This window comes from Gadus chalcogrammus, chromosome 15 (genome assembly GCF_026213295.1).
Source record: "Gadus chalcogrammus isolate NIFS_2021 chromosome 15, NIFS_Gcha_1.0, whole genome shotgun sequence".
NCBI classification, from domain to species: Eukaryota; Metazoa; Chordata; class Actinopteri; order Gadiformes; family Gadidae; genus Gadus; species Gadus chalcogrammus.
Window position 1 is genome coordinate 16,588,809 of NC_079426.1, and position 26,887 is coordinate 16,615,695.

The 26,887-nt window shown below is 46.5% G+C and overlaps 1 protein-coding gene across 2 annotated transcripts; it reads right to left on the reverse strand.

The window, feature by feature from the left end:
- On the reverse strand, positions 1–22,850 carry slc1a4 (solute carrier family 1 member 4). 2 transcript variants are annotated; one of them, XM_056609686.1, is made up of 8 exons: positions 22,134–22,850; positions 20,668–20,710; positions 9,213–9,278; positions 6,889–7,055; positions 5,620–5,853; positions 4,217–4,411; positions 2,728–2,862; positions 1–2,163 (listed from the first exon to the last, which is right to left on the reverse strand). In XM_056609686.1, exons 1-8 carry the CDS (start codon positions 22,658–22,660, stop codon positions 1,902–1,904), a joined length of 1,629 nt encoding a protein of 542 aa, XP_056465661.1. In that variant the 5' UTR covers positions 22,661–22,850; the 3' UTR covers positions 1–1,901. The 2 variants fall into 2 exon arrangements, with proteins under 2 accessions (XP_056465661.1, XP_056465662.1); XM_056609687.1 differs by lacking the exons at positions 9,213–9,278; positions 20,668–20,710; positions 22,134–22,850 and adding an exon at positions 7,224–7,644.
- Positions 22,851–26,887: the final 4,037 nt, after the last annotated feature.

The following is a 26,887-nucleotide window of genomic DNA, read 5'->3' on the forward strand; positions in this document are numbered from 1 at the left end:
ATCAAACTAAAAGGTTGTTTGTTAGAGCAATTTGACACTTTGAAATACAGCTTGCAACATTGGTTGACCTCTGAATGCAATATTATTTTTGCAACAATAATTAGAAGAACACATGAAAGACACATTATGGAACGCTTTTAATACTGAAAGACAACAAGACAACTGTACAGTTTGTTACACATACACACAGCACAGGCAGAATTAAAAAAGACCACCTCTCTACAACTCATTCATCTCAACCGAGAACATCATCATCAATAGCAGATGATTTGGCACCTGCCTTGATAGAAAAGCGGAAATTGAGTAATAATAATACAAAATTTTAACAAAATTAGAATAAATTAATACTAGATAGACCTATTCAACAGTCTTCAATGTGCCTCGCACTCGTAAGCCGCACACTTCATTTTTTTAATATAGATCCATTTGATTTGTATATGCTAAAGACCCATTGTCTTTGCAGATTATTACTTACGACCAATGTCAAACAATTAGGGTAAAAGGCTTTTTGAAAACGTAAACAACATGGCAACGTAGCACCAAAAGACGTTACATCTTTTTACCTCGAATGTCCAATTGTTAAATACTTTAACAGTAATGTTTAATAACACTAGGTGGCAGTATAGACTGTACTCTTTCTGAGTCGCTCAACCAAATGAAAATGATTGTACAAAAAAAAAAGTAGTCCAACCTTAATAGCTTAAGTATAAAGTAGGCTATACTTTATTATACTCAAATTCGGTGTTGGATAAATTGTAACGTTTTTCAGTAATCTCTCTATTATTATTATTATTATTATTATTATTATTATTATTATTATTATTATTATTATTATTATTATTATTAGTATAATTAAGATTAGGCCTCTTATATTATTATTATTATTATGTAAACAATTGGCCCAACATCAGCTTCTTGAGGATTTGAAACGTTAAATCACTCAGTGTCAGTGACTGTGATTGTGTTTAAGAAAATGAATGTAAATGTATTTTCATTTTGCCATTTTGGAATGCCTAAGACAAAATGTAATAGCCTGGTTAGGCTTAACCAGTAGGATTTGGCATTGATTGACTTCATATTGTACATTAATCTCCATGCCAAACTATCAAATATATGGTAAAATATGTATCTATTCTCAGAAGTATATTAATTAGAGTTAAACATTTTAATCTCAGTCATCGTCTGACTGAGACAATGTGTTTGGTTGCTAGTTAATGTTTCACATTTTTGATCAACTGACAGCAAACACAACTAAAGTATGACCTAGAGAATTAGTATTAGCATACGATGAAATGCGCACGTACACAAACACAGACATACACACAAACACAGACACACACACAAACACACGCACAGACACACACACACACACACACACACACACACACACACACACACACACACACACACATACACACATACATACACAACTAAAAAGCTTGGGGTAAAGCGTTCCCTTTTGAAAACCTCAGCCCTCATAAATGGTTCACTACTGCACACTTTAAATCAAGTATGGCACTTTGTATATTCCTACATGTAAAGGAAACAGGGACCAACTTCTTTAATGGGAAAGTTTGAGAGGAGCAAAGAGAGAGAGAGGGACAAATAGAGACGGAAGGAGAGCAAAGAGTGTGCGTGTGTGAGTGCCTGTGTTTGTATGTGTGTGTGTGTGTATGCGTCTGTGTGTGTGCTTGTGTCCACGCGCGCCTGTGTGTTTTTGTGTGCGTGTGTTATATGCGCACCTGTGTGACCGCACTTTAGGTCAACTCAGAGCAGCAGCAGCAACAACAGAGACGAAAAATGTCACAAGTGGCACAAATCCAAACCTCCAGACGAACAGCCAATCAGAGGAGATCGGCCCCAGAGCCGACGGGGGAGCCGCGGTAGGCCCCTCCCAGGGTTCACAGCATGGACTCGATGGCCTCCGGCGTGCCCTCGGGGGTCCGGACTGCCTGGTGCCTGACCAGCGGAGAGCTCTCCCCGTCTGCCCGGTTGGCCACCACCTCCACCCTGACCTCCAGCAGCTCCTCTGCCTCCTCCTCCTCGTCCTCCCCCAGCTCCTCCTCCTGCTGCTTCTTCTTCATCTCCTGCTGGTTGATGTGGTGGAGGATCCCCGCCCCCAGCGCGTCCCCCTCCACGTTCACCACCGTGGTGGTGCGGTCCCTTCACGCACCGCCGCCGGGACACACGTGCCAACACACACACACACACAAACACACACACACACACACCACACACACACACACACACAGGAGAGGAATGAACACGGGAAGCCAGTGCACTGTGCACACATGCAGTGCACACAGATATAAGCCCACATGATACAACTAAAATTAGGGTTAGAATTTGACTCTTCATTCAAATATAAATCATAAATATACTACTAGTAAGAAGAAGAATATAATTGGCAATATTATTGTTATGGTTAATATAATTAAATGACATAGCAACTACCATGGAGGTGGAGCGGGTTGTTTAGCAACCAAGGGGGTTGCTATTTGGATCCCTGGCTTTTCGAGCAAGTGTCGAGGTGTCCCTGAGCAAGACACCGAACCCTAACTGCTCCCGCTGTTGCCTAGCTTTCGTTGACGCCAACGTCGGTGTGTGGGTGTGTGTGAGGCTGAATGGCTGAATGTTAGGCGATATCTGTAAAGCACTTTGATCGACCACTGGTTAGAAAAGCGCTTCATAAAATGCCGTCCCTAATAGCATTATCCTTTTACTTACACAATCCAGTCAACGGCCAGCATGAGGGACAGGTCATTGGTTGGAAGGCCAATGGCTTCCAGGATGATCGCTATGGTGATGATGCCACCGGCTGGGATGCCGGCTGCACCAACACTGGATGCTGTGGCTGTCACTCTGTGAACGAGAAGAAGGAATAGTACTTTGGTTATAAATAATCAACTTTTAACTACTATTCAGCGGTCAGAACTGGTTACATTATTGTTTTATCAACAAACAACAACCAAGAGTTTACCCATCACTACAGGGTCGTATGGTTGTAGGATAGATATGGTTGTAGGATAGCCAAGAGCACCAGGCCAGAAACCCAACCAGCCAATCTGCAGCAAGCAGGGAATTATTATAAGTACAAGTTTCAAAACACTCTGCTTAATATTAGCTTGCGGACAATTCATGGAAAATATATGGTGAAATTAAGGAGAAGCGAGAGTTAAGAATAAAATCTCCCAGGCCCTGACATAATAATAAATTCACATGGCCTTCATCTACAGGGGCCTGAGAATAACAGGTTAGAGTACCCCCCAAACCCACCACCCTGCAGTGAAAAAGCTAAGATGGAAATGAGATAGCAGAGGGAGTTGAGTGTTAATATGACACTAATCATTATATCAACAGATCAGATGAAAAGCAAATAACACAAGCTGGAGACGCAGACGGCAGTACAGTGTTGAAAGTGATGTGTGTGTTTCTGTGAGTGTCTGTTTTCCTCAACGTGTGTGTGGTGTGTGTGTGTGTGTGTGTGTGTGTGTGTGTGTGTGTGTGTGTGTGTGTGTGTGTGTGTGTGTGTGTGTGTGTGTGTGTGTGTGTGTGTGTGTGTGTGTGTGTGTGTGTGTGTGTGGGGGGTGTCTTTTTGTCTCAATGTCTGTGTGTGTGTGTTTGTGTTTGGGGGTGTTTGTGTGTGTGTGTGCGTGTGTGTGTGAGGGGGGGGGGTGTCTGTTTGTCTCAATGTGTGTGTGTGTGTGTGTGTGTGTGTGTGTGTGGGTGTGTGTGGTGTGTGTGTGTGTGGTGTGGTGTGTGTGTGGTGTGTGTGTGTGTGTGTGGTGTGTGTGTGGTGTGGGGGGTGTCTTTTTGTCTCAATGTCTGTGTGTGTGTGTTTGTGTTTGGGGGTGTTTGTGTGTGTGTGTGTGCGTGTGTGTGTGAGGGGGGGGGGGTGTCTGTTTGTCTCAATGTGTGTGTGTGTGTGTGTGTGTGTGTGTGTGTGTGTGTGTGTGTGTGTGTGTGTGTGTGTGTGTGTGTGTTTGTGTGTGTGTGTGTGTGTGTGCGTGGGGGGGTGCAATTCTGGCTTAAGTCTGAATCCCATAGTACTGGCCCTTTAAACATGTTCCAAACTCCACCCCGGCCATTGATTCTCACGCCTCCCTTTGTTGTCATTTTTCTACCTCCAAACCAAAACTACTCCAGCCCGACCTCCCCAGGAGCGAGGAGCGTGGGCGGCACGGCGGCGACGGCCGGCCCGCGGTGACTCACTCACAGGATGGTGAAGATCTGTCCGGCATTCAGCTCGTGGTTGTTGAGCTGGGCGATGAAGACGGCCGCCACACACTGGAAGATGGCGGCACCGTCCATGTTGACAGTGGCGCCGATGGGCAGGATGAAACGGCTGATGCGTTTGTCCACGCCGTTGTTTTCCTCCACACACTTGATCATGGAGGGCAGGGTCGCAGAGCTGAGAGAGAGAGGAGCGAGATATAGCGACGTGGAGTGAGGTTAGAAATATGTATTTTTTTAATGTCCCTGTGGGACAGGGACATCTGTCTAGCCTAAAAGTATTCAACTAACTGTATTGCTTCCTTGGGCCTCTCTCTGTTCCTTGTGTTCATTGCTATTCCAAAAAGACCAGGCTTCTTAATGAAAGGCATTAGTTCCGCCATGATAGCCTTCTTTACATATTCTGGCCAAAAAATAAAAAAATAAAAAACCACAAAAGGCAACAAAATCTCCAACCCAGAAACTGTTTACTGGGGTTCCTGGGAAACCACCCTGAGCCACAATGCAAGGCAAAGCATGTGTAATAGGACTACTGATGGATTATTCAACCCCAGACCGAACAACACTGTGTTGGTGGGTGGGTGCGTGTGAGTGTGTGTGTGTGTGTGTGTGTGTGTGTGTGTGTGTGTGTGTGTGTGGGTGGTGTGTGTGTGTGTGTGTGTGTGTGTGTGTGTGTGTGTGTGTGTGTGTGTGTGTGTGTGTGGTGTGTGTGTGTGTGTGTGTGTGTGTGTGTGTCTGTATATGTGTGTGTGTGGCTGTCGGTGTGTTCGGATGAGTGCTTGCGGGTGTGTTAGTAGGTGTGCGTGTGTGTGCGTGTGTGTGGCTGTGTGTGTGATCCTATGTGTGTGTGTGTGCGTGTTGGTGTGGGTGTGGGTGGTGCTGTGGGTTTATTTGTGTGTAGGTTCACATTGGGGATATTTAATCGTGGGCTACTTTATAACACAATTGTGATTGTAATTGATCAGCACGCTTGCTTTATCAAATGTAAAAAGTGTGCAAAATAAATGATCAGCAGTTTTGTCAAACAGTCTCTTTCGCCGAATTGTGTGATGCATTTACTTTTACATTTAGGCCATTTAGCAAACGCTTTTGTCCAAAGTGACTTACAATTAGTACATTTGTCAGAAGGAAGAGAAGCAACAAACTATATCTGTCGGTACAGTAAGGCTGTTCATAGAAACAAGCACTTATAACCGTTAGCTTAACCCATTCCCTGTATTCAACAAAAATAGCTAGGATAAGTGGCTACACAATGCTAAGTGATCTTATTATGTGCAAGGATGTGCAAACATACAATACATTATGCATATAACATACATATGCAAAGTTTGCAATCATTCAGTCTGATAGTGACCTCCTCACTTGCCGAGCTGACCCCTGACTCACCTGGAGCAGGTGGCGAAGGCGGTGGTGAAGGGGGTGATGAGGCCGGACAGGAAGGTGAAGGGGTTCTTGCGGGTGAAGGCAAAGTAGATGAGGGGCAGGACGACGCCGCCGTGGATGATGTGTCCCAGGATGGATGCGAAGATGTACTTCCCCAGGCTGGTGACCAGCAGGACCACGTCCTCCATCTCCACGATCTTGCTGCCCACCAGGAACATAATGCCCAACGGCACATACCTGGGAAGGGTAGTGGAGCACGGGTTGAATAGGCTTCCATACAAACACGCTCAATTCCCAAGTGATATTGGGGTGTTATTCACCCCAGCTGATTCAAGCCATCAGAAGGCTGTTGCTGATCAACAGACAGTGGGTTATAAGGCCCGGAATTAGAAATGCTGTGTTTGCATAGGCTATTGAACTGCTGTTGAACGTGAAGATTTTTGACAATATAGGTAAAATATAGACAATGCGATATGTGGACAGTGTGGACATTTGATTTCTAGGACAACCGTATCTCATGAACAAGGTCGTCCTAGGACAAGATCTCTAGGACATGTCGTGTTCTTTGGAAAAGGTACTCGAATTAGGATCGCTTTTAACTTAATTTATTTGGCAAAGGTTTAGTCTAGTCTCTATGAAGCAAAAGGAGGGGAATTGTATAGGCACGCGTGGAGATACACTTAGTAGGGCATCTGAAGGATGCGTTACCTGGAGCGTTCTGGCCCCCTGGGCTATGTGTTGGGACTTTAATACTGGGCAGGCGTGGACTCAGTTATGTGCTCTTATTGGCCAAGCATGGTGCTGAACTCCCGCCTCCTTGATACCCGTATGTGTTCTCTATGCTGATCTCTTGCGGCAACTATGTGCTTGTTTTTGTGGCCTTGAGCTTCTGGGTCTCTCAAACATCTTGACCGCTCGTATCTCTAGAATTGTCACATGATGAATGGCTTCCTGTATGAGCTGGACGCCTCCCTAGGCTCAGGATACCTCCCTAAGATAAGAAAGAAGCCTCTTTAATTGGCAAGGGCATATGTGGCCTGTTGGTATGAACGTGTGAATTATGCTACAGACACCCTTACCACATGAATCAGGGACGTCCTAATCACATGATCAGGGACACCCTTACCACCTGATCAGGGACATCCTAATCACATTATCTCCAGGACACCCTAACCACATGATCTAGGTCGGCCACCCTAATCACGTGATCAGGGACACAATAATCACATGATCTCTAGGACACCCTAATCAAATGATCAGTGACACCCTTACCACATGATCCAGGACACCAGCACCATGGTGGCCTCGTTGAAGGCGTTGAAGAAGCGGATGAGCTCCTCCCCCTCCGGCCCAAGCTTCCTGAGCGCGACGCCGAACACCATGGCGAACAACACCAGACCCAGGATGTTCATACCGTCCGTTTCTGTACCGATGGGGACCTGCAGGAGACAGGATTCAGAGGAAGAACGGTTAAAGGTTACGCATGTTAAACCAGCCGCCGTGGTGGAATCAGACAAGATCTGCATTTGAAACATGCCGTTTATTGCATTGCCAGTGGAATACAGAAAATAGTCAATATTAAAGAAAAAAAATAGTCGGTTGAGTACCGTATTTTCCGGACTATACGTCGCTCCCGAGTATTAGTCGCATCAGTCAAAAATGCTCCATGACGAGGAAAAAAACATATATACGTCGCATCGGTGTATAAGTCGCATTTATTTTTAAACATTTAAACAAGAACGTTTAGTCTGGAGAGACTGAATAAAATTGCAATAGCAATATAGGTGTGTCGGTCACACTCGTAGTTCTGAGAGTATACCGAATTCAGTGACACCGGGATTCCACCGGACGCGTATGCGCCGCAGTCCTAAACCTGAGCGCACGATCGGGAGGTGGAAGTTGCGCAAGATGCCTTCACAAGTCCAGCGGAGGGCTCCAGTTTTCGCCGGCCAAGTCATGCGCTGTGATATGTGTGACAGCTATGTTGCACAACATTGCAGCTAAGGCTGGGGTAGCTTTGGTTGAACCGGAGGACATTGAGGACGATGACGACGAGAATATAATTTATTCGGTGGTGCAGTAGGCTTGCAGCGTTCAGTTGTAGGCCTAATGAATGACGGTGCCATCTTGCGGCCGAAGATTATGTACGCACAATTTTGGCATATAAGTCGCTTCGAAATATAAGTCGCAGGGCAAGCCAAACTACAAAAAAACCGCGACTTATAGTCCGGAAAATACGGTATGTGCTTTCACTTTGATAATTACGGAGATGCTTTTGTTAAAACCCTTCTTCCACAGCAATCATTATTTTAACAAGATACTTGTTTGTCCAATATGGTAAAATCCATATTGCGGACCAAGCAGAAACATCACCTGATTAAATGTTTAATTAATTTACTTACATCCAATTTCTCCCATTTTAGTTACTTACAACTTAAGTAAATGATTGTATTGTGTTGTTATACATGAATACCCCTTTAAAGTAAAGGCGTATTTCCCCCGCTCGGGTCAATACTGGCATTATTGTTTTCTATATAATTAGAATTATATTCCATTTTACTCCACTCTCCTCTCAACTACACATTACATTATAATCTGTTTTTGTTATCCTATTCTTATCATTCATTTACTAACAGCCATTTGCATATTTGGTACATCATCCTTGCATGTTAGAGAGCAATGTTGACTTTATAGTCATTAATTGCGATTTTTGCTAACATACCAGAGGCTCATGACTCCATGGTCTCTCTGTCTATTGAACGAGCACAAGCACCCACTTAATCACACCTGGTTCAGAATAAAAGTCTTGGAGCCATCCTGCCTCGTTCTCTACACCTGTCTTTCAAGTTTGGCGCAGTGAGATTTCTGGCGTAGAGTAGACCACTGGAATTGAACCCACACAGCCCACAACCCCCCAACCGGCTCCCTTCCCCAGCCCATGGGAAGTGATCTGCCATCCCAGGCCCAGTGAAAGCTATATGCTGGAGCTGGTCCAGGAATGTGTGGTGGGGGCGCCCCCAGCCCGGCTGCTATTCTGGGGGGACAGCAGAAGAATAGGAGGGCTGCTGTAGGGCAGGGCCATGGACTAGGATGTGATTTAGCGTTGATGAATGCTTGATTTACGGACAGCACAGTAGTGGTAGTAGCAGTATTGGTAGTGTTGCGTGTGGCGCGTGTACTATGATCAAGCAGAAGGCGTTTAAGTTTGCACTATTAATGTCTTGCTGACAGATTGGAGTCATGTTTACCTGGCAACATGCTAAAAGAAACACAGTTATCACCAATTTTATCTTCATTGTATGGTATATGTGAAGGCTGTGTATATTTGTATGTTTATAGGTTTTTATCTAGGGCTAACGCAATTTAAGTAAAGGTTATCTGTTCTTATTTTACATGATAGCAAGCCGTCTAACTGGTTTGGACCAATGAATTCCGTCTTCATGTCTATTTTCTCTATTTCTAACTGTGATGGCGTTAAACCAACTCCCACTATTCAGACCCAGAGCCAAACATCCCCGTTCCATTGTGTTCATGTATTTAAGATCATGGCGTATTCCAGTGCAAAGGTCTCCGTGTACCAGTCTGTTTGTACTCGCCTTCTGGTATAGGGCCGTTCCATTGGTGTCATTTCCAGTGGCCACCATCTTGTAGTCGGTGGCGTACTGCAAAGGATCCCATTGGATGTTGGTTAAAGGAATGGAACATTTTGACAGCAGTTTAATCACATCGGTAAGTGGTACAATATGTTGATGCATTACTATCTTGGTGAAGATGTAAAAAGAAAAGGCTAAAATAAGAGTAAGAAAGCGTACGACATATATGAGACATAACAATTAAGTGAAACATTTTTGTGGGACATATTTTTGTGGAAATGAAATATATGTTCAATGAGCTATGAGGTCAATAATCAATCTTCAAGTAAGACAAAGAAAAAAAAACACATGTAGGGGTTGCACAGACCAAACTAGAATGCTTTCTGCAATAAAAGTCCTGCTGAAATCACCTTTTGTTGAACACTATGGAAGCATATATGTAGCAAAATTCCAATGGAAATGCAATTTACAATTTGCATTTCAATTAGTCTTTACATTATGCAGTTGACAATTCATTATGCAATTGAATAATGCAATTGGAAAATATGTTATTAAAAAGTGTATATTAATATGCAAAGTGACAATGAAATCCTCAATTAAATTTGAAAAAGTGTGTTGGGAATCTAAAAGTTCTTCACAGTAGGTTTTTTTTATCCAATAAAAAAAGTCAGAACTAAACAGAACTTAGTAGGATCAGTTTCAAATTCGAATGCCTTTATTTCCTTGTAGCCTATCACCTACTATCCTTTTGTTTTTTGTATTACTTTATGGAAGGCTACACTTGGCCTTATCTAGAGCTGGTTTAACAGTACACAACGTTTAAAACTGAGCAAAGTCGATGCCAACAGACGGTTAAAACGTCAATAGTAAAGTATGTGATATGATGGTTGATTCTTTTATATTGAGTAAAACATTCATGATCTGGCATGTTCATGCACGTCACTAGTAAACCAAACGTCACCACCTGGGCAACTCTGTTCTATTTCATGTAGGCTACGCCGTCTAGGCTTCGCCTTATGGGCTTGTCCGCTGAAAATTTCAAACTATGCACCAGCAGCGTGGGCACCGCCCACATTTCCCACGGTATCGTGTCTTTATAACGCGGTGTATACCGTCGCTCATCCTCCCTTTTCTTTCAGCACTTGTGCTTATCAGCGGAAAATCGAGAATACATTAAGATTACTTCGATAAAACGTATCTCCCAAGCCGGTGGCAGCGGCTCGGGCGAGGCCTTGGACAAACGGCCCTCTTCTGGGCCACCTGAGAGCGCTCCTGGAGCTAGGTCCTTTTCAGGGCCCTTATGCCTGGCACCGGGTGACGGGCACTTGGCGTCCTTTCGGTGCCTCGGCGCCTACCACGCCGCGGCTGCTATGGCGGCCCCTGTCTCCTGTGTCGCCTGCCGGGAGCTGCCTGAAGAGGGGATCCTCTCCAGGCATCTCTTCTTTTCTCCTGCGGTGGACCTCGCTGACGCCATCGAATGGACGACGACGACGGCATCATCGACGCCGACGACGACGCCTCCATGGACGACGTCTTCGGTGACTCGGCGTCCGGTTTTTTCCCGCTCCCGGGTTACAACCGCCACCGTCGTTCAACGTGGGAAACCGCGCCGGATGGCCGATCTCTTCTGGAGATCATGGGTGAGGCGGCAGCCATCAAGGGGATTCCCATGCCGGCCCCGCCTCTCGTCCCCATATCTGATGATATACAGGGCGAGTGCTTTCGCACCCCATCTTCTTCCCGGCGGGTTACCCAGTGCCCCCTGTTCCCGCCTGTGCAGCACCTGTTCACTGCTGCCGGTAGGGACCCTTCGACCTTGAAGGCCCCGTTGAAAATCGCGGATTTCACCAACGTGGAGGGGTGGGCCAATACTCAGGCGAGGGGGATCCCTCCGCTGGAGCCTCCCCTGGCAGCGCTTCTCTGTCCGGGCGCCGGACGGGGCCCTAACGAAAAGCCGCTGCCCCCCGACCGCCTCCAGAGACAGATTGTCGGCGGCGCGTTCTGTCATCGTGGTTGGACAACACGTTAAGATGGAGCTATCCCATACGGTTCAAGCGTCGTCCCCCACCCTTTATGGGGTTGGTGGAGACCACGCTACGGGACCCGGCTGCGAGCACGGCTCTGGCAGCAGAGGTGGCCCGTCTCTTGGTGAAGGAGGCCATCACTGTCGTACCCCGTCCACAAGTCTCACCTACGGTTTTATTCCCGCTACTTCCTGGTTTCCAAGAAGTCAGGGGAAAAGAGACCTATTCTGGATCTTTGCGTGTTCAACAGATTCGTTGCCAGGAGGAAGTTCAGAATGCTCACTGTCAGAGCGTTGTTCCGGTGTGTGAGAGAGGGCGATTGGTTCACATCCCTGGATCTCAAGGATGCTTACCTCCACGTCCCTGTTCGGCAGGCGCACAGGAAGTTTCTTCGCTTTGCCTTTATGGGGATGGCGTACGAGTACCAGTGTCTGCCGTTCGGCTAATCCCTGGCTCCGCGCACTTTCTCAAAGTGTGTGGAGACGGCGTTGGAACCGCTCAGGCGTCAGGGAAAGAGGATTCTCTTCTACCTAGACGACCTGCTTATTCTGAGCAACTCTGAGGAGACCGCGAGAAGGGACACCATGTTGGTGATAAACCATCTCTCCTTCCTGGGTTTAGCCATCAACTGGGAGAAGAGCTCCCCGCTCCCCAGCCGGCAGACAGTCTACTCGGGGCTTTGCCTAGACTCAGCCACCATGACTGCGATGCTTTCGCCTCCTCTGCGAGACGCCATCCGGTCGGCGCTCTCCCGTTTTTCGCGTTCGCAGAAACATGACCGCACTGTCCACCATGCGCCTGTTAGGGCTGATGGCAGCTGCCCACCCCGTGGTCCCCCTGGGTCTGCCTTTTATGCGCAGACTCCAGCGGTGGTTTGCTCGCCAACGGTTGGACCCCAGGCGACACAAGCTCAGGCTGCTCCTCGTTCCCCGTTCGGTGTCGCCAGACCTGGAATATTGGAAAAACCCTCCGCCCTTCTCAGGGGTGTTCCCCTGGGCAGGGTGGCGCCCTACGTAGTGGTCTTCACGGACGCCTCGTTGACGGGTTGGGGAGGAACGTGCCTTTCTCACTCGGTCGGAGACGAGTGGCGCACGCCACCTGCAGCACACATAAATGTGTTGGAGCTCGACGCTGTGAGGAAAGTGCTGTTGCATTTCTTTCACCTGGTGCGCGGCCGCCACGTTCTGATCAGGACAGACAGCGTGTCGGCGGCGGCGGACATCAACAGACAGGGGGGAGTCCCCTGCTCTCCACCGAAAGGCGGTCGAGCTCTGGCTTTGGGCTCATCAGTATCTCCTCAGTCTGAGAGCCCTGCATATCGCGGGCGCCCAGAACTTTGGGGCGGACCTCATGTCTCGAGGCGGTCCCCGCCGAGACGAGTGGCGGTTACATCCCGACATTGTCAGACTGATCTGGCAGAGGTTCGGGACGGCGCAGGTGGACCTCATCGCGTCCAGGGAGAACACGCACTGCAGGTGGTGGTTCTCCCTCAGCCCTCGGGATCTCCCCCCATTGGGGGTAGATGCGTTGGCACCAGTGGCGCAAAAAGTGGGTATGCATGCACTATATGCGGCGCATAGGGGCGCCGCACCAGCGGGGGCGCCAAAGCGATGGAAGTAAAATTATTTGAGTCGGCATTTTCTGTATTTAACAGCGTTTGTGTACATGATATTATGATCAATAACAGAGGAACGTCAATGATAAGGCGCCCCCCCGCTCCTTCGCCCTCCCCCCCTCCTCTCCACACGGCGCTCCAGTGGCCGCCCCCTCAACTACGCCCTGGAGGCGAGCGCCAGAGTGTCTTCATTTGAACCGTATTGTCATCTGATGACACGTACCTCAATATGGAGAGGCAGAGAAGAAAGCCCTCGGGGTCACAACATAGAAAAATAAAGATTGGGAAGGTCGTCTTTATGGCAGTGTATCAAGAGGAGGCTTGTAAATATACAGGTTAGCTAAATCTACTAGTAAAACAACAGGTTACTGTTGTCTTGCAACTGTGTACTGATCAGAATGGAGCCTACAATATAACGGATCATAACAAGAAAAATAAAGGAACTTGTTTGTGGCTATTTTGTTGTACTTCAATCTCTATGCAAGTCTTTGTTTTATGTCAATAGACCCAGTAAAAACGGAGTTATAAAGTTGATACTTTATAACTCCGTTAATAATCCAAAAGTGAATAAATTAATAATCCAAAAAAAATATATATATATTATCGTATCTGAATCGAGACTGAATCGTTCTACACAGTATTACGATGCATCGAAGAATCGATTATTTTTCCCACCCCTATTGGTTACTGTACACCAACAGCTCTAACAGAGTCTATTGTTTTGCATGTAAGCTTTTTGGTGAAACTAGAGTGGTGGGGTATAATAACTGGCAGTGTCTTTCAAAGATACTGAAGCACCATGAAACAAGTGGTTACCACATAAATGCTTATCTGATGTGGAAAGAATTGGCACCCCGCTTACGCCTAGGTAAAACTATTGATATCGAATTGCAGAGAGCCTGTTGACTTGAGTGATCGACTGCATACTATTCCTTGCAGAAAGAAACCTGCCACTGAGGGGGACTGTGAAGATGTGAATGGCATCTTCACTGTGTTAACATGTTTTAAAAGATTCACGTGTTCCTGTCTGGCTGTTAGCCCTGTAATAATCGGCAGCTGTGGCTTATAGATAAATTGAGCCACACCCATTCTGGTGCTCCTTAAGAGGGCCAGAGTTCTAGACTGGAGGGAGGCTTGAGTTGTGCAAGTGACTCGACTGTTGTGGTATTGTTTTTAAGTAAAAATATGTTTTTACCAACAACATTGTGCGTCGAGGAAACTCTTTTTCACAGGGACAAAATGCACAGATAGGAAATCCTAGAAATGGAAATTTTCTGGGTATCCTTGATCTCTTATAGCACGGTATGATGTTACACTGGCAGAGCATCTTAGAAAGGCTGCCTCTAAAAAAACACCGGATATCTGTCCTGGTGCACTCAAAATGAATTTTTTTATTCAATATCAGAGTGTGTTTTAGAAAGTAGGCAGTTGCGCCCCTGGTTGGCACACACACCTTGGCCGCGGGCTCTAGATGCGTTTCCCCCGCTCCAGCTGATCCTTCCTCTTCTGGAACGGGTCAGACAGGAGAGACTGTCCCTGATATTAGTGGCCCCGGAGAACCGATCAGCTCTGTGGTTTCCAGAGCTGGCCGTGCTCTCGCGGTCGGCGCCATGGCCGGTACCGTTCAGGCCGGATGCGCTTTCACAGGCCCATTGAACGGTGCACCACCCGCCCGATGTCTCGGGACGGCTGTTGGTTTGGCTCCTGAGAGGTTGATCCTGCAGGGCAAAGGTTTGCCTGAGACGGTTGTCAACACTATTCAGAGTGCTCGTGCGCCTTCTACTTCTTCCCTATGCGGCGAAGTGGTGCGCCTTCTCTAATTGGTGTTAGAGGAACCACGCTGTCCCATCTCAATGCGAAGTGGGAAGCGTGCTTTCGTTTTCTGAAAAACTTATTGGAGAAAGGTTTGGCCTTCTCCACTATCAAGGTCTATGCGACAGCCGTTTTGGCTGGCCATGCAGGCTGTGATGGTGGACTGATCTTCAGCCATCCACTGGTCAAGAGATTCTTGCGTGGGGCTAGACGGGTTGGGCCTGTTTTCACGCGTGCTTACACCACGCTGGGATCTCCCCACCGTGTTGCGCGGGTTGTCCAGGGATCCTTTCGAGCCTCTTTCTCAGGCCCCTTTGGATGCCCTGTCCTTTAAGACGGCGCTCTTGTTGGCCTTGGTTTCTGCCAAGCGGGCCGGAGAGCTAACCGCTCTGTCTGTTGAGGCGGAGGCGGAGTTGCATCTCATGTGCCCGGTTCGGGCATTGGCTATGTAGGTGAATCGCTCAGCCGCGTTCCGCTCCACACAACAGTTGTTTGTGTGTTTTAGCGACGCTAGCAGGGGCCGCACTCTCTCTAAGCAGCGGTTTTCTCACTGGATATGTGAGGGTGTTTGCTTAGCCTACTCTCGGCAGGGCTTGGCGCCACCGTTGGGCGTTAAAGCTCACTCCACACGGAGCGTGGCCGCTTCAACGGCTCTACTCAAGGGCGTTTCGGTGGAAGACATCTGCGCGGCTGCGTCTTGGTCTTCCCCGGCCCCTTCGTCCGTTTTTTTACATGTTAGATATGTCCAGGGGTTCACTCGGCAACTCTGTGCTGGAGTCCGGGACCCCTTTTAAAACAGGCTAGGGGGTTTTTCTATTGGCCCGCCAATTGTCAGGTGGTTTTGTTTGCCAGTATGGCACTCCCGCCGTTTCTTTCAAATAAGAAACGGCCGAGAGAGACCCCTTATTGGAGAGCCGGATTCGGTAGCTCCGCCCCCGGTGGTAGCAGACAATGGAAACCGTGTTGCTCTGGTTTTTCTTTTCCTTTTCATGGGTTTCATGAAGCACGGATTAGAGCCGGAGTCTTTATAGACTCACTTTTTTTCTCTCTTGATCATTGCAATGCTTGATCTAGGAGGAATTAGTTTTTTATTAAGCTGTTGTGTTTTACACTTCCTTGGCTTTTTGAGTCTTAATGTGCTCTGGTGACTTAAGTCGTTTTGACTGGGGTCCAGCAGGAGTACATTGATCGGGCTCCGCTCGCAGCTTCACCTTAGCCCATAAGGCGAAGCCTAGACGGCGTAGCATACATGAAATAGAACGATAGTTATGTTATTATAACTCTAGTTCTATGATTGTAGGCGTAGCCGTCTAGTTTCCCACCTGCTGTACCCTCCAAATGCTGAAAGAAAAGCGTGGAGGATGAGCGACGGTATACACCGCGTTATAAAGACATGATACCGTGGGAAATGTGGGCGGTGCCCACGCTGATAGGTGCATAGTTTGACATTTTCAGCATTGCATAGTGTGTGTCGTTCACGAGAACATTCCGACGTTGCAATAATTCCGTTCCCATAATTTCAAGCGATGTGAACGCACCACAAAATCTGGCCCCAGTTGCCGAATGGAGGCTGAATCTAAGAGCGTCATGAGGTGTCGTTCACAAGAACTTTCTGATGTCGCGAAGATGGTTTCCCGATATTTCTAGCAATCTGAACACACAATATGTTCGTAGATGTCAGCAATGGAGGAGAATGTCGCTACGCGCCGGAGTTTGGCAGATGATGTGGAGAACAATCGCGTTGAAGACACAGTTGCAGTTCATAGAGTGTGTGCTCTGGGAGATAGGCTAGACGACACGAGTATACTACTCCGACTCCGTAATCCGTAACTACGGAGAACCCTCGAGGGGGGGCAATTCGCCGCCCGATTGATCTTATATGATGACCACTAACCATTTAAATAGTGTTGTGAATAAACTTCATAAGCTTTTCAAATCTTATTTGGTGTTTTATTGGTCCTTAGTGTGCAAAGTAAACAAAGTGCAAAGTGATTCCGGAATTGATTTTGTTAGAAGACCAATCACAGCCCTTGCCGTCTCCGTTGCGTCGACGAATAGTTAAAAAAATATTGGATGTGAACGTAAGCTACGGAGAGGGAGAGGGCTCTCCGTGTAACAGCACTTTACGGAGGAGTATAAACCGGCATTTATGCCGCCTTCAAAACGGTCGGAGTTCCCGGGAGGTTCGGACCTTCAGCTCGGATGAAAGTGCTTTGATGCCGCCTTCAAAACAGCTCGGAGGGTCGGAAGCTCTTATGCCTTTGCGTAAACCTTCCCATATTCCGAAATAAGGGCGTTCAGGAAACGCCCCTCAGAATTGCGTAGGCTATGACATAAACCATAACAACTATAATTATGGATGCCCGCAGGGACCTCTTTGCGCTTCTTTGCTTAATCAGATGAATCAGTTATTAGAACTGCTTGTGATGGTTGTACATGAGAGAGAATTTATCAGGGGATGTTTATAATTGTAATCTATAATGTATGGTAATGGCAATGTTAGAATGGGAGTTAAGTTCGCATCTTAGTGCTTGCTGCAAGTTCACTTTAATCTATCAATTTAATGGGCAGCCATTGTTGTGTCATGATCTCGGAGGACTCGGGTAGCTTTACTTCCCCACGAAATTCGAGCGAAAACTCAGACCTAACAGAGTGTTTAAAGGTCCCATGACATGCTATTTTATGTATTTAGGTATTAGTGGGCAACTAACACAGTATTCAAAGATGTTTCCGAAATTCAGCCGTGGTGCAGAGTTACAGCCGCTCCGAGCCAGTCGCACATTGAGCTTCCCCCAAATGCGCTGTTTTGGCGTCTGTAGCTATAATGCAAATGAGGAGGAGCGAGGCGGGTCAAGGAGGAGGTGGGGGTGTGGCCCTGAGCAGCTTGCAGCCACGGTACCATGCACTCTGTTTACAGTGGATGTATCGCAATGGCGAGGCGCACACAGCCTTTAGCCGTGTTCTTTAAATATTCTAGAACACACGGGATTCCAGGAGCTCTATATCTAAATATTATCATATAGCCTACATAGATATCTATTTCATATAATATATATTATCACGGCCAAAAGCTGTGTGAGCCGATATTATGAATCTCAAATGACCGCGTTGGGTTCTCCGACGTTCCTGGTTCTTCCACGTCTACATCAATGTGAAGTAGACTGAACCGCGACAAGAAGGAGAAAGGGATTGTTGCCGGGCAGCGCTTAGGCACCTCCGCCTAAGCGCCGGTCCCTTAGCCATGTGGTCCCTCAGGGGCTCAAGCGGGAGACATTTGCCGCCAACAATCCCTTTCTCCTCCATGTCGTGGTTCATGTTCTTGAGGGAGTCAAAGCCAAAGTTCCTTCCCCCAAATTCATTCTCAACCTTGGCTGAGATAACCCCCACTACGAGTCTTGTTGTAGAAATACCAGAGACGAGAGTCCGACGTGTTATGCGCCATAACACCAAAAGCAGAACGGTTATCCAAATAACAAGGAAGTGTACAACACTTGCGTTACAGTCCTGGAGCTCTATATCTAAATAATATCATATAATACATAGATATCTATATCATATAATACATATTATCACGACCAAAAGCTGTGTGCGCCTACAGACGATATTATGAATCACAAACGACTTTGTCGGGTTCTGCGACGTCTCTGGTTCTTCCACTTTCACATCAATCTGAAGTAGACTGAACCGATCGCCGCCTGCTGTGTGGCGCTCGCACGGTCGTGTCTCATTGGCGGGCCAACATCTCTGGGCGGGCCAGGCAGATTAAGGGGAGGAGCTTAGATGCTTTATGACGACATAAATAAAGACATTCCAAATCAGTGCACTTGAGCCTCCGTTTTTTGAAAGGCGAGCAGAACAGCTAGTGCTCGTTTTACACCAAGCGCAAGTTTTATTCACTGGGGTAGTGGGGGACCATAGGCAGGCTAGGGGAACTCATATTTATGTTAGAAAACCTCATAAAGTGAGATTTTCATGTCATGGGACCTTTAAAGCACTTTCCTCCGAGGTTAAGGTAGGAACCTCCGAACCTCCCGGAAACTCTGACCGTTTTGAAGGCGGCATGACACTCCGAGTTCACGCACAACAATTTACTGCCCATTTCATTGATAGACTAAATTGAACTTGCAGCAAGCACTAAGAGGCGAACTTAACGCCCATTCTAACATAGCCTAGGCAATTATGAGGGGCGTTTCCTGGACTCTATTATTTCAGAAAAAGGGAAGGTTTACGTAAAGACATGTAAAAACTTCTGAAACTCCAATCTGTTTGAAGGCGGCATTACTGGTTGGGCTGACAAGGAAGTGAAGTGCTTCCTGCCAAGTCGCAATTCGCCGATGCGCTTTTCAAAATCATATGCAAAATCTTTTGCAAACCTTTTTGTGGAGTGAAAGGTCATTACAATTTTGCAACACACAGACTGTGGCGAAGTGCAATGCAATCAAGGGGGCGCTATAGCTTTTCCATTTGTAAAAGGCACTCAAAAAATGTGTTCACGTGTTCCACTCAGGTGTTGAACATATTTTGTGTTCTGTACGCTGATATCATATCAGTGAGAATTGGAAAAGCTGTTTAAGCAGTGTGTGTGTGTGTGTGTGTGTGTGTGTGTGTGTGTGTGTGTGTGTGTGTGTGTGTGTGTGTGTGTGTGTGTGTGTGTGTGTGTGTGTGTGTGTGTGTGTGTGTGTGTGTGTGTGCGTGCATATGTGCATGTGTGGATGCCAACAGCCATGTCCTGCTACACTTTTTATAGCAGGACATACTGCTACACTTTTTTTAGCTGGACATACGAACAAACTGATACATTTCTGTATTAACACTAATAATGGTAAGTAAATAGATCGGTAAGTACAATATATGGAGTCGATCTCCATTCTAGAAAAAGAGTATCCCAAAAAATGGGCGGACACAAACAAAGGACCAGTTTAGCTAATTGCTGCATACATTTTTTCATTCATTACTTAATTCACTCATTCAATCACTGTCGTCAGTAGTCTGCTTGAATATCCATTCAAACCCAGGAACCAAGACTGGGTAGAGAAAATGATGACTGAATAGAACGAGGGCCAGCAAGAGCGACTCTACAAAAAACCCTCTAACTTAGCGGCCCTGAAACGTTCTTTATGCTGTAAATCTCTCTCTGCACCCGTCTAGCCTTATCTGACGCTGTGGACATTCCAAGCAGGGGGTGTGTGCGGGGGGGGATTATTGAACCCAGCGGCCTTGCTGCACTTTAACCCTTGGTTTTAGAAGAGTGTGTTATTGGTTCAGTGGCCAGCACCTGGCCCACCTTCTTCAAATCCCATGTGAGTGTGTTGATGTGGGTATGTGCATGTTTGTGCGTGTGCGTGTGTGAATTAAATGTGTTTTTGACAGTGTGCATGGGTGCGCATGCATGTGTGCATGTGCGTGGGTCCGTGTGCACGCATGTGTGTGTTTATGTCCGTGTGCATATGCATGTCTGTGTGTTCGTATGTGTGTGTGTGTGTGTGTGTGTGTCTGTGCATCAGTCAGTGTCCCCAAATATTGAACTTCCTGACTCAGTATTTCAGCTCTAATAGACCGGCAGGCCCAGTTCTGAGAAGCGGAGCGGGCGGCCAGCGGACTACATTAAAGAGCAGTGAGGCGCGCTGGGTTGCTAGGCGCACTGTAATGGAATGGCTTCCCCATGGAAACCATTGGTGAGGAGAAGAGGAAAGAGGCATTCATGTTCCCCCATGAGGGAGTGAGAAGGAGAGAGAGAGAGAGAGAGAGAGAGAGAGAGAGAGAGAGAGAGAGAGAGAGAGATTGAGGAAGAGAGAGAAAAGGAGAGAGGGAGAGGGAGCAAGCGAGAAGGAGAGAAAGGGAGAGAGAGGGAGGGAGAGGGAGAGAGACAGAGAGCGAGATTGAGCGCGAACAAGAGAGAGAGAGAGTGAGAAAGAGAGAGAGGCAGTGTTTAAAGATATTATACAGTACATGGAAAGGGGGCTGCAGGGTGCTGAAAGAGGAGAGATGAGGGGCATTATGTACTCACAGAACGGAAAGCAGCTGCCACTAAGTTCGCTGGAAATAAATTCCTGAAACGAGAGAAGAAGTGAGGGAAACAAAAACAATGTTAAAAGTGAAGAAGTGAATGAAAGTCACTACTTTTCCTAGCATACATTTACGGATAATTCAGTGATGGTATATATTGCTCGTAGCAGACTAGTTGTGAAGCGGTCAAACTGTGTAGTTCAACCTTGCAGTGACCTTTGACCTGTGTGAACCCCCTACCCTCAGTTGTGCTGCGAAACAAAGCAAGAGGGGCTCACAAGATTAAGCAAAACATACAAGCTGAGGTTTACAGACCATGAGTGAAAAAAAGTATCCCCACCAACTCTTTAGCACACATTTTCTGCACAAATGTAAATATAAACAGTGAATAAGAGTAGAAGAATGACGGATGAATACTTGTAGTGCACAATACTGGCGTTGTTAGGTGGTATAGGGCTACGTTTTCCTGATAGAGTTGCTGAAATGCCTTACAAGAAGTCTACTATGTAATGTATGTTAACCTCAAGTAAGTTCCCCAGAGCCAAGCATCTCCTATGGCTGGTATGACATTTTGCGACTCGGTTCGCCCATGATTAGCTCTCGGCTGTTGATGTCATGAACCTTACATCTAATTGAAGTTCCGGCAATACATTTAGTTTCATTTGTATTTATATTCCTTATCAAGAGTTTACATTTGTAGGCAGAAGTCTACTTGTTTCGAACACAGGGTGGACATTTAACGTCTCAGTCAAGTCTAATTACAGCCTCTTCCTCTGATATTTTTGTTTTATTGAGTTATTGGAAATTATGTTGTAACTGTCGCCACATCATTATATTTTGACATTTATAACAAAATCTGAAAATTGAGAATCAACGCACCTGCCAATAAGCTGCTTTAGGGTCCTACTTACTTGAGACCCCCTATAAATTGTGTTGTGTTGTGTTATGTAAGTAGTTCTGTTATGGGCTTCTAATGTAGGCCTACAAGAAATTTGAATGAGTTATATTGCCAATTAAAGTTTTCAACAGTGGTGGATTACCTTGACATCCAACTTTAGACTAAATTAACTAATGCAATTGCACATAATAAAAAATCGAATGTGGTAGGAGTGTGTATCTGTATACGTCGTCACGTGTATATTTATACATGATGTAGAGATCTATATCCAGGCAATGGACTCTGTGTTTAATCAACTGCACATTATACCATGAGTTTAATTCGGGAATACGTTGCCTTATGCCCCCACCCCACCCCCCAGCCTCTATAAACGTCCCGCTCTGCGCTGTCCCATCCCCGGAGCACCTGGCAGGGGACAGCGAGCCGCCCTGACTTAGCGGTGGGTCAACCTATTTTAGTGGCTAGTGTTAACTCCCGCGCCACATGTCCTGGAACCCCACGGATTGGTCATATAGTCAAATCCCCAAATATAACCTCCGCCTCCTTGCCAAGACACCCCTCACCGTTACCTCGCGAGGTCTAAAAAAGAGTCGGCTGTCTCCTTGTCGTTGCTGATGCTCTCCAGCGCGAGGCTGTTGGTGTTCAAAGCCCCCGCGCCCACGCCGGGCTTGATGATAAAGGCGAGGCTCACGCCGATGCAGGAGGCGATGAGGGTGGTCCCCAGAAAGTAGCCCACGGCGATGCCGCCGAGCTTGCCCAGGGAGCGCGTGTCCAGGCTGGCGGCGCCCGAGACGAGGCTGCACACGACCAGCGGCAGGATGATCATCTTCAGCATCCTCAGCAGCATCTCCCCAGGGAAGGCGAAGTAAGTCATCTGCGCCCGGGTCAGGTTCATCTTCCTCACCATCATGCCCAGCCCGACGCCCACCAGCACGCCGGACACGGTGAGGATCACCATGAGGTTCCTCCGGAGGAAACCCCTCAACTTCTGTCCGAAGCTCTTCTGCTCGCTGGTCCGATGCCGGTCCAGGATCTGGTCGGTGGACTCCGAGTGGGGCATCGCGTGGCCGTTGATTTCTCCCTTGCTCTTCGCCATCCCTCAACTCAACTGTGAACTATAGTTTCTATAGTCTATCCTGGTGAATATGAGTCTAATGTCCTTTAAGTCTATGAGCAGCAGGGAGAACCAACTATCCGGGCTGAGAGAGCAGCGTGGTCGGTGCGCTTACGCTTCCAGTGAGTAGGCTGGAGCGGCGCGCGTCGGAGCGGCGCTGAGTCTCAACCAATTGGAGAAGGAGCGCGTGTTGACAAAGAGCCGGGGACATGCGCACACTACATTTTGTGTGTGTGTGGGGGGGGGGGTCGTTGATAGAGCATGATGCAACAGTGGTGAGGATTACTAGGGGGTCTCTGTCGCCGTTTTACTACCCTAGACATACTAGACTTAATAGAGTGCTGCTGCAAGTAGTGGTGTTGACTTGTTTGGAGTTATCTACTATGGTACTGTTTGTTCTTCCCTCTTGAATCAGTCAAGTGTATAGGAGCAGGATCGAATAAAGCTGAGCTGTCCTGGTTTAGATGTAAATTCAAGAAGCTGGACATGTGTGCCCATTCCTTAAAGCTCATGAAGTAGGCTAAAGTCCTGCTATATATCCTATTATATCACATTTGGACAAAGATCAACAGGCGTGTATTTGACGTCTTCTTGATATTAATAAAATCGACCGATTCTAAACCAACATATTCCACACTTTTTAATAGTTCGATTATTCAAGAATGGCTTTCGTAGGGCTATTTGAACACTAGGTAACTCACTATTCGTCCTATAAGTGAGTTACCTAAAGCCTGTGGCTGTTCAGCACCATGGTCAGCGCTATATTTTGTTACAAACATAAATATATATTTAATACAATCGAAGATAAGTGATACCAAACACCTACAGTTCATTGAACGCGGAGGGGAACAGAAAGAAACGGAAAAGCTCCTCCAATTTTGCAGCGCACTTGACTCGGATTATCATGGGCCGCATTCTGCATCGCTTTATATGTAAACTGTACCGCCCCGCATTGGCCACTAGATAGCGCATATAACCCACTAGACACGTTTACGCAACGGGGTGGGGCGGCTGGGATTGTAGGAGTTATCTGGGTGATTTATTATATAATATAAACATATGAACAGCAATCTTATTCCGGTAGGGGGGAGACACTGCCGTCTGCATAGCAACATTCGTCAATGTCCCTTAAAAGTAGACGAATCATAAGACTAACGTAGCCTATACATTTCGAGCGTATGCATTAATTCAAGGGGATTTTAAAGGCTTTTTTGACCTGTATATCTGCAAAATATTTTCTCCTCTGTTCTGCTCTACTCTCCGGTGTCGTCGAAAAACAGCCATTGGAGCCGACTTCCACACGCCGACAAATACACGCACACACACACACACACACACACACACACACACACACACACACACACACACACACACACACACACCACACACACACACACACACACACACACACACACACACACACACACACACACACACACACACACACACACACACACACAGCTGCGTGGCCTGAATGCTGGAAATAACCACAGGCACGCCGCTCGCTCTCGTCTGCTGGCACTGGTAGCTCTCAGCAGCCAATAACCAGCGAGGAGGCGAAACCAGCTGAGCGACTCCAGAGCTGTCGGGCTTAATGGCACTGTAACATTTCATAGAGAACGGGCATTGTGTTAAAAGACAACAAAAAGTGTTTGTGTTTGTATCTTTATCTTTCCTATTTTTGTTCGTTCGCTATCTCCAGATTCATCGTCGTGCGGAGAGTGCGATCAAATAAAGACACATCGAGTTTTATTTTATTTTAAGAGTTTTATTGTATGTATATATATATGTATATATATATATATAAAACTACAAAAGTAAGACTGCTTCAAATTCATAGACCCCGTCCATTTTATCCCACATACACATACGCACACATTCGGACCCACCCACACACACACAATTTCAGACAGACACACCAACACACACTCAGATCCAGACATACAAACAAACACACACACGCATGTCTTATCTAGTCCACATTTTGGATCCCAATACAGTGATCATCTGATAATGTTGCTCTCTCCACGTCAGACGATTTGTGTTTGTTGTCCTTGTTTATATTGCATAGAAAAAGGCACAGCACTAGGGTCTGTGAAAAATACAGCCTTCGAATGTTGGACAGCAGGGAGAACATTGTGACTGCACAGCCAGTCACAATGTTCCTAGCGGTCCCCCCCCCCCCCCCCCCCCCCCCCCCCCCCCCCACCCCCCCACCCCACCCCACCCAACCCCACCCACCCACTCACCAGCCCCAACACATCTGACCCTAAAAGGGTCTTGTAGGTTCACTTCAGAGTGTACAAGACAGCGGTAAAAATAGATTTGGGTGACAAAAACTAACAGACAACAAAGAAAGGACATGTAGAAGGAACACTGATGAAATGAGGGGGGCTCTCCAGGCGTGCTATATACATTACCGGGAGCTCCCCGCTAGGCGTAGACTATGTACATTACTTTTGGCATGAGTCTGTGACAGGCTTTGGAGTGTTGACATCTGAATGCAGAGGACAGTTTGGGAGTAATTGAGCTGCATCGACTGTTCCCCGGACCCACAAACTGTTACAATTATTCTTTAAAAAACAAAAGAAAAAGGAAATGAAAGGAATTAAGAGGCAGACCTTCATCGCTTGTGCAGCGCCCAACCCCACATGACAAATAAAACAGGGAAGGAAGTGTGAAAAAAAAACAGACAGATATATTTCGTATATAATGGCTTCCACCGATAAAATCCATAAGTGATTAACAATCCTATCTGGGGCAGAGTACATTCTCGCCACACATTCTGTACACACGATTACAATTCAAATGGTTCACTTCACACCAGAAAATAAATATCTTACACAGGAAGGGAAACAAAATAACAAAAAAAGGAGCACAGAATAAATAACTTCATTAACAAAACAAAAAGCAAATCACTCCAAAGGTTCACTCCAAGAAGGGTGAAAATATCAAAAGGAAACAATATTAATAATAAATAATAATAATGATAATAATAATAAGTAATCCTCTGTGAACATTATATGGTTGCCGTCAGCTCTTGTCCACCTGGCTCACAACACTGTGATGGATTCAGCAACACACACACACAATCAAACATACACACATACACTCAGACACCCCTTACACACACACACACACACACACACACACAGACCCCCCCCAACATACACACACACGCACACACAAGTACACACACACCGGATCCATCCGTGTAATTCATCAATGGAATCTCCCAGCTCTACAGTTCGGAGGTTTTGAACGTTGCTTGGCCATGTTTAAACGAGCACTCCCACAAGTCTCCTTTTTTATTATTAAATCCCAAGAGGACTCGAGACGCCGCGAGGGGGGGTTTGGATTCCCCCTGCATGTTATGCTGAAAAAAACCTACAAAACAAGAAGTAATCCTTAGCGAACCCACGTAAACAGACTGAGGCTGTCGGTTGGGGTCACCTGTGTACAGCTGAAACCACTCTCCCCAGCGCCATTTGGCCTCTCTAGTCTAACTGTCGTCAGTGCAGCGTTCGTTGTAAACATGCCACGCTTTGGTTGTGGGAGGAGCCAAGGGTTTCTGTTGAGTTATGGGGTGTCGGGGGGAGGCGTGGCCACAAGTCTTTGCGATTGCTCCTGTGCAAACCGAGAGTAAAAAAACATAGACCGTTTAAAGTACAGTTATGTGCCTGCTATTAATGATTGGATGAGGGCCGTTGGGGAAGGGTAATGTGCGGAAATCCGGCTTTTAAAGTGAATTGATATGCTTATCGGACGTTTCTTACGACCGAAAACACTGGGTTTTTGTGACAATGGCCACCGAAACAACAGGGCGACCGCGTGCCCGTTCCTGAAGTGCAGCCGAGCTGATATGTAGCGCCACGGTACAACATTGAGACCTCTGATAGGACAAAAGACAGGAAGAAATGAAAGGGGTAAAAAAAGAAAAGGTTTCTCTAGGCTTGCTTTACAAATAAAATATTACCTCTGTAAATATAATTAGTATTAAATAATCCATTATTGTAATTTTGATCTTAAGAAGTGATCTTACTTATTAATTACAATAATAATAGTTTTGATACAATAAATACAAAATAAAAAGGAAAAATATCATCTAACGGGTGACTCCTCAAACTGTTGAAACCATAAGAAAAAACTACATAAAACATGAGGATACCATTACACGGTTGAGTAAGTGGTTATTTTTGAAAGGCACTC

Coding starts and splice junctions, on each gene's coding strand:
- slc1a4 (XM_056609686.1), bottom strand. CDS start 22,660: ATGGCGAAGAGCAAGGGAGAAATCAACGGCCACGCGATGCCCCACTCG. Junction 5,854..6,888: donor CTGGTGTCCTGGATCATGTG/GTAAGGGTGTCA, acceptor TACCCTTCCCAG/GTATGTGCCGTTGGGCATTA. Junction 2,863..4,216: donor GGACAGATCTTCACCATCCT/GTGAGTGAGTCA, acceptor TCTCGTTCACAG/AGTGACAGCCACAGCATCCA.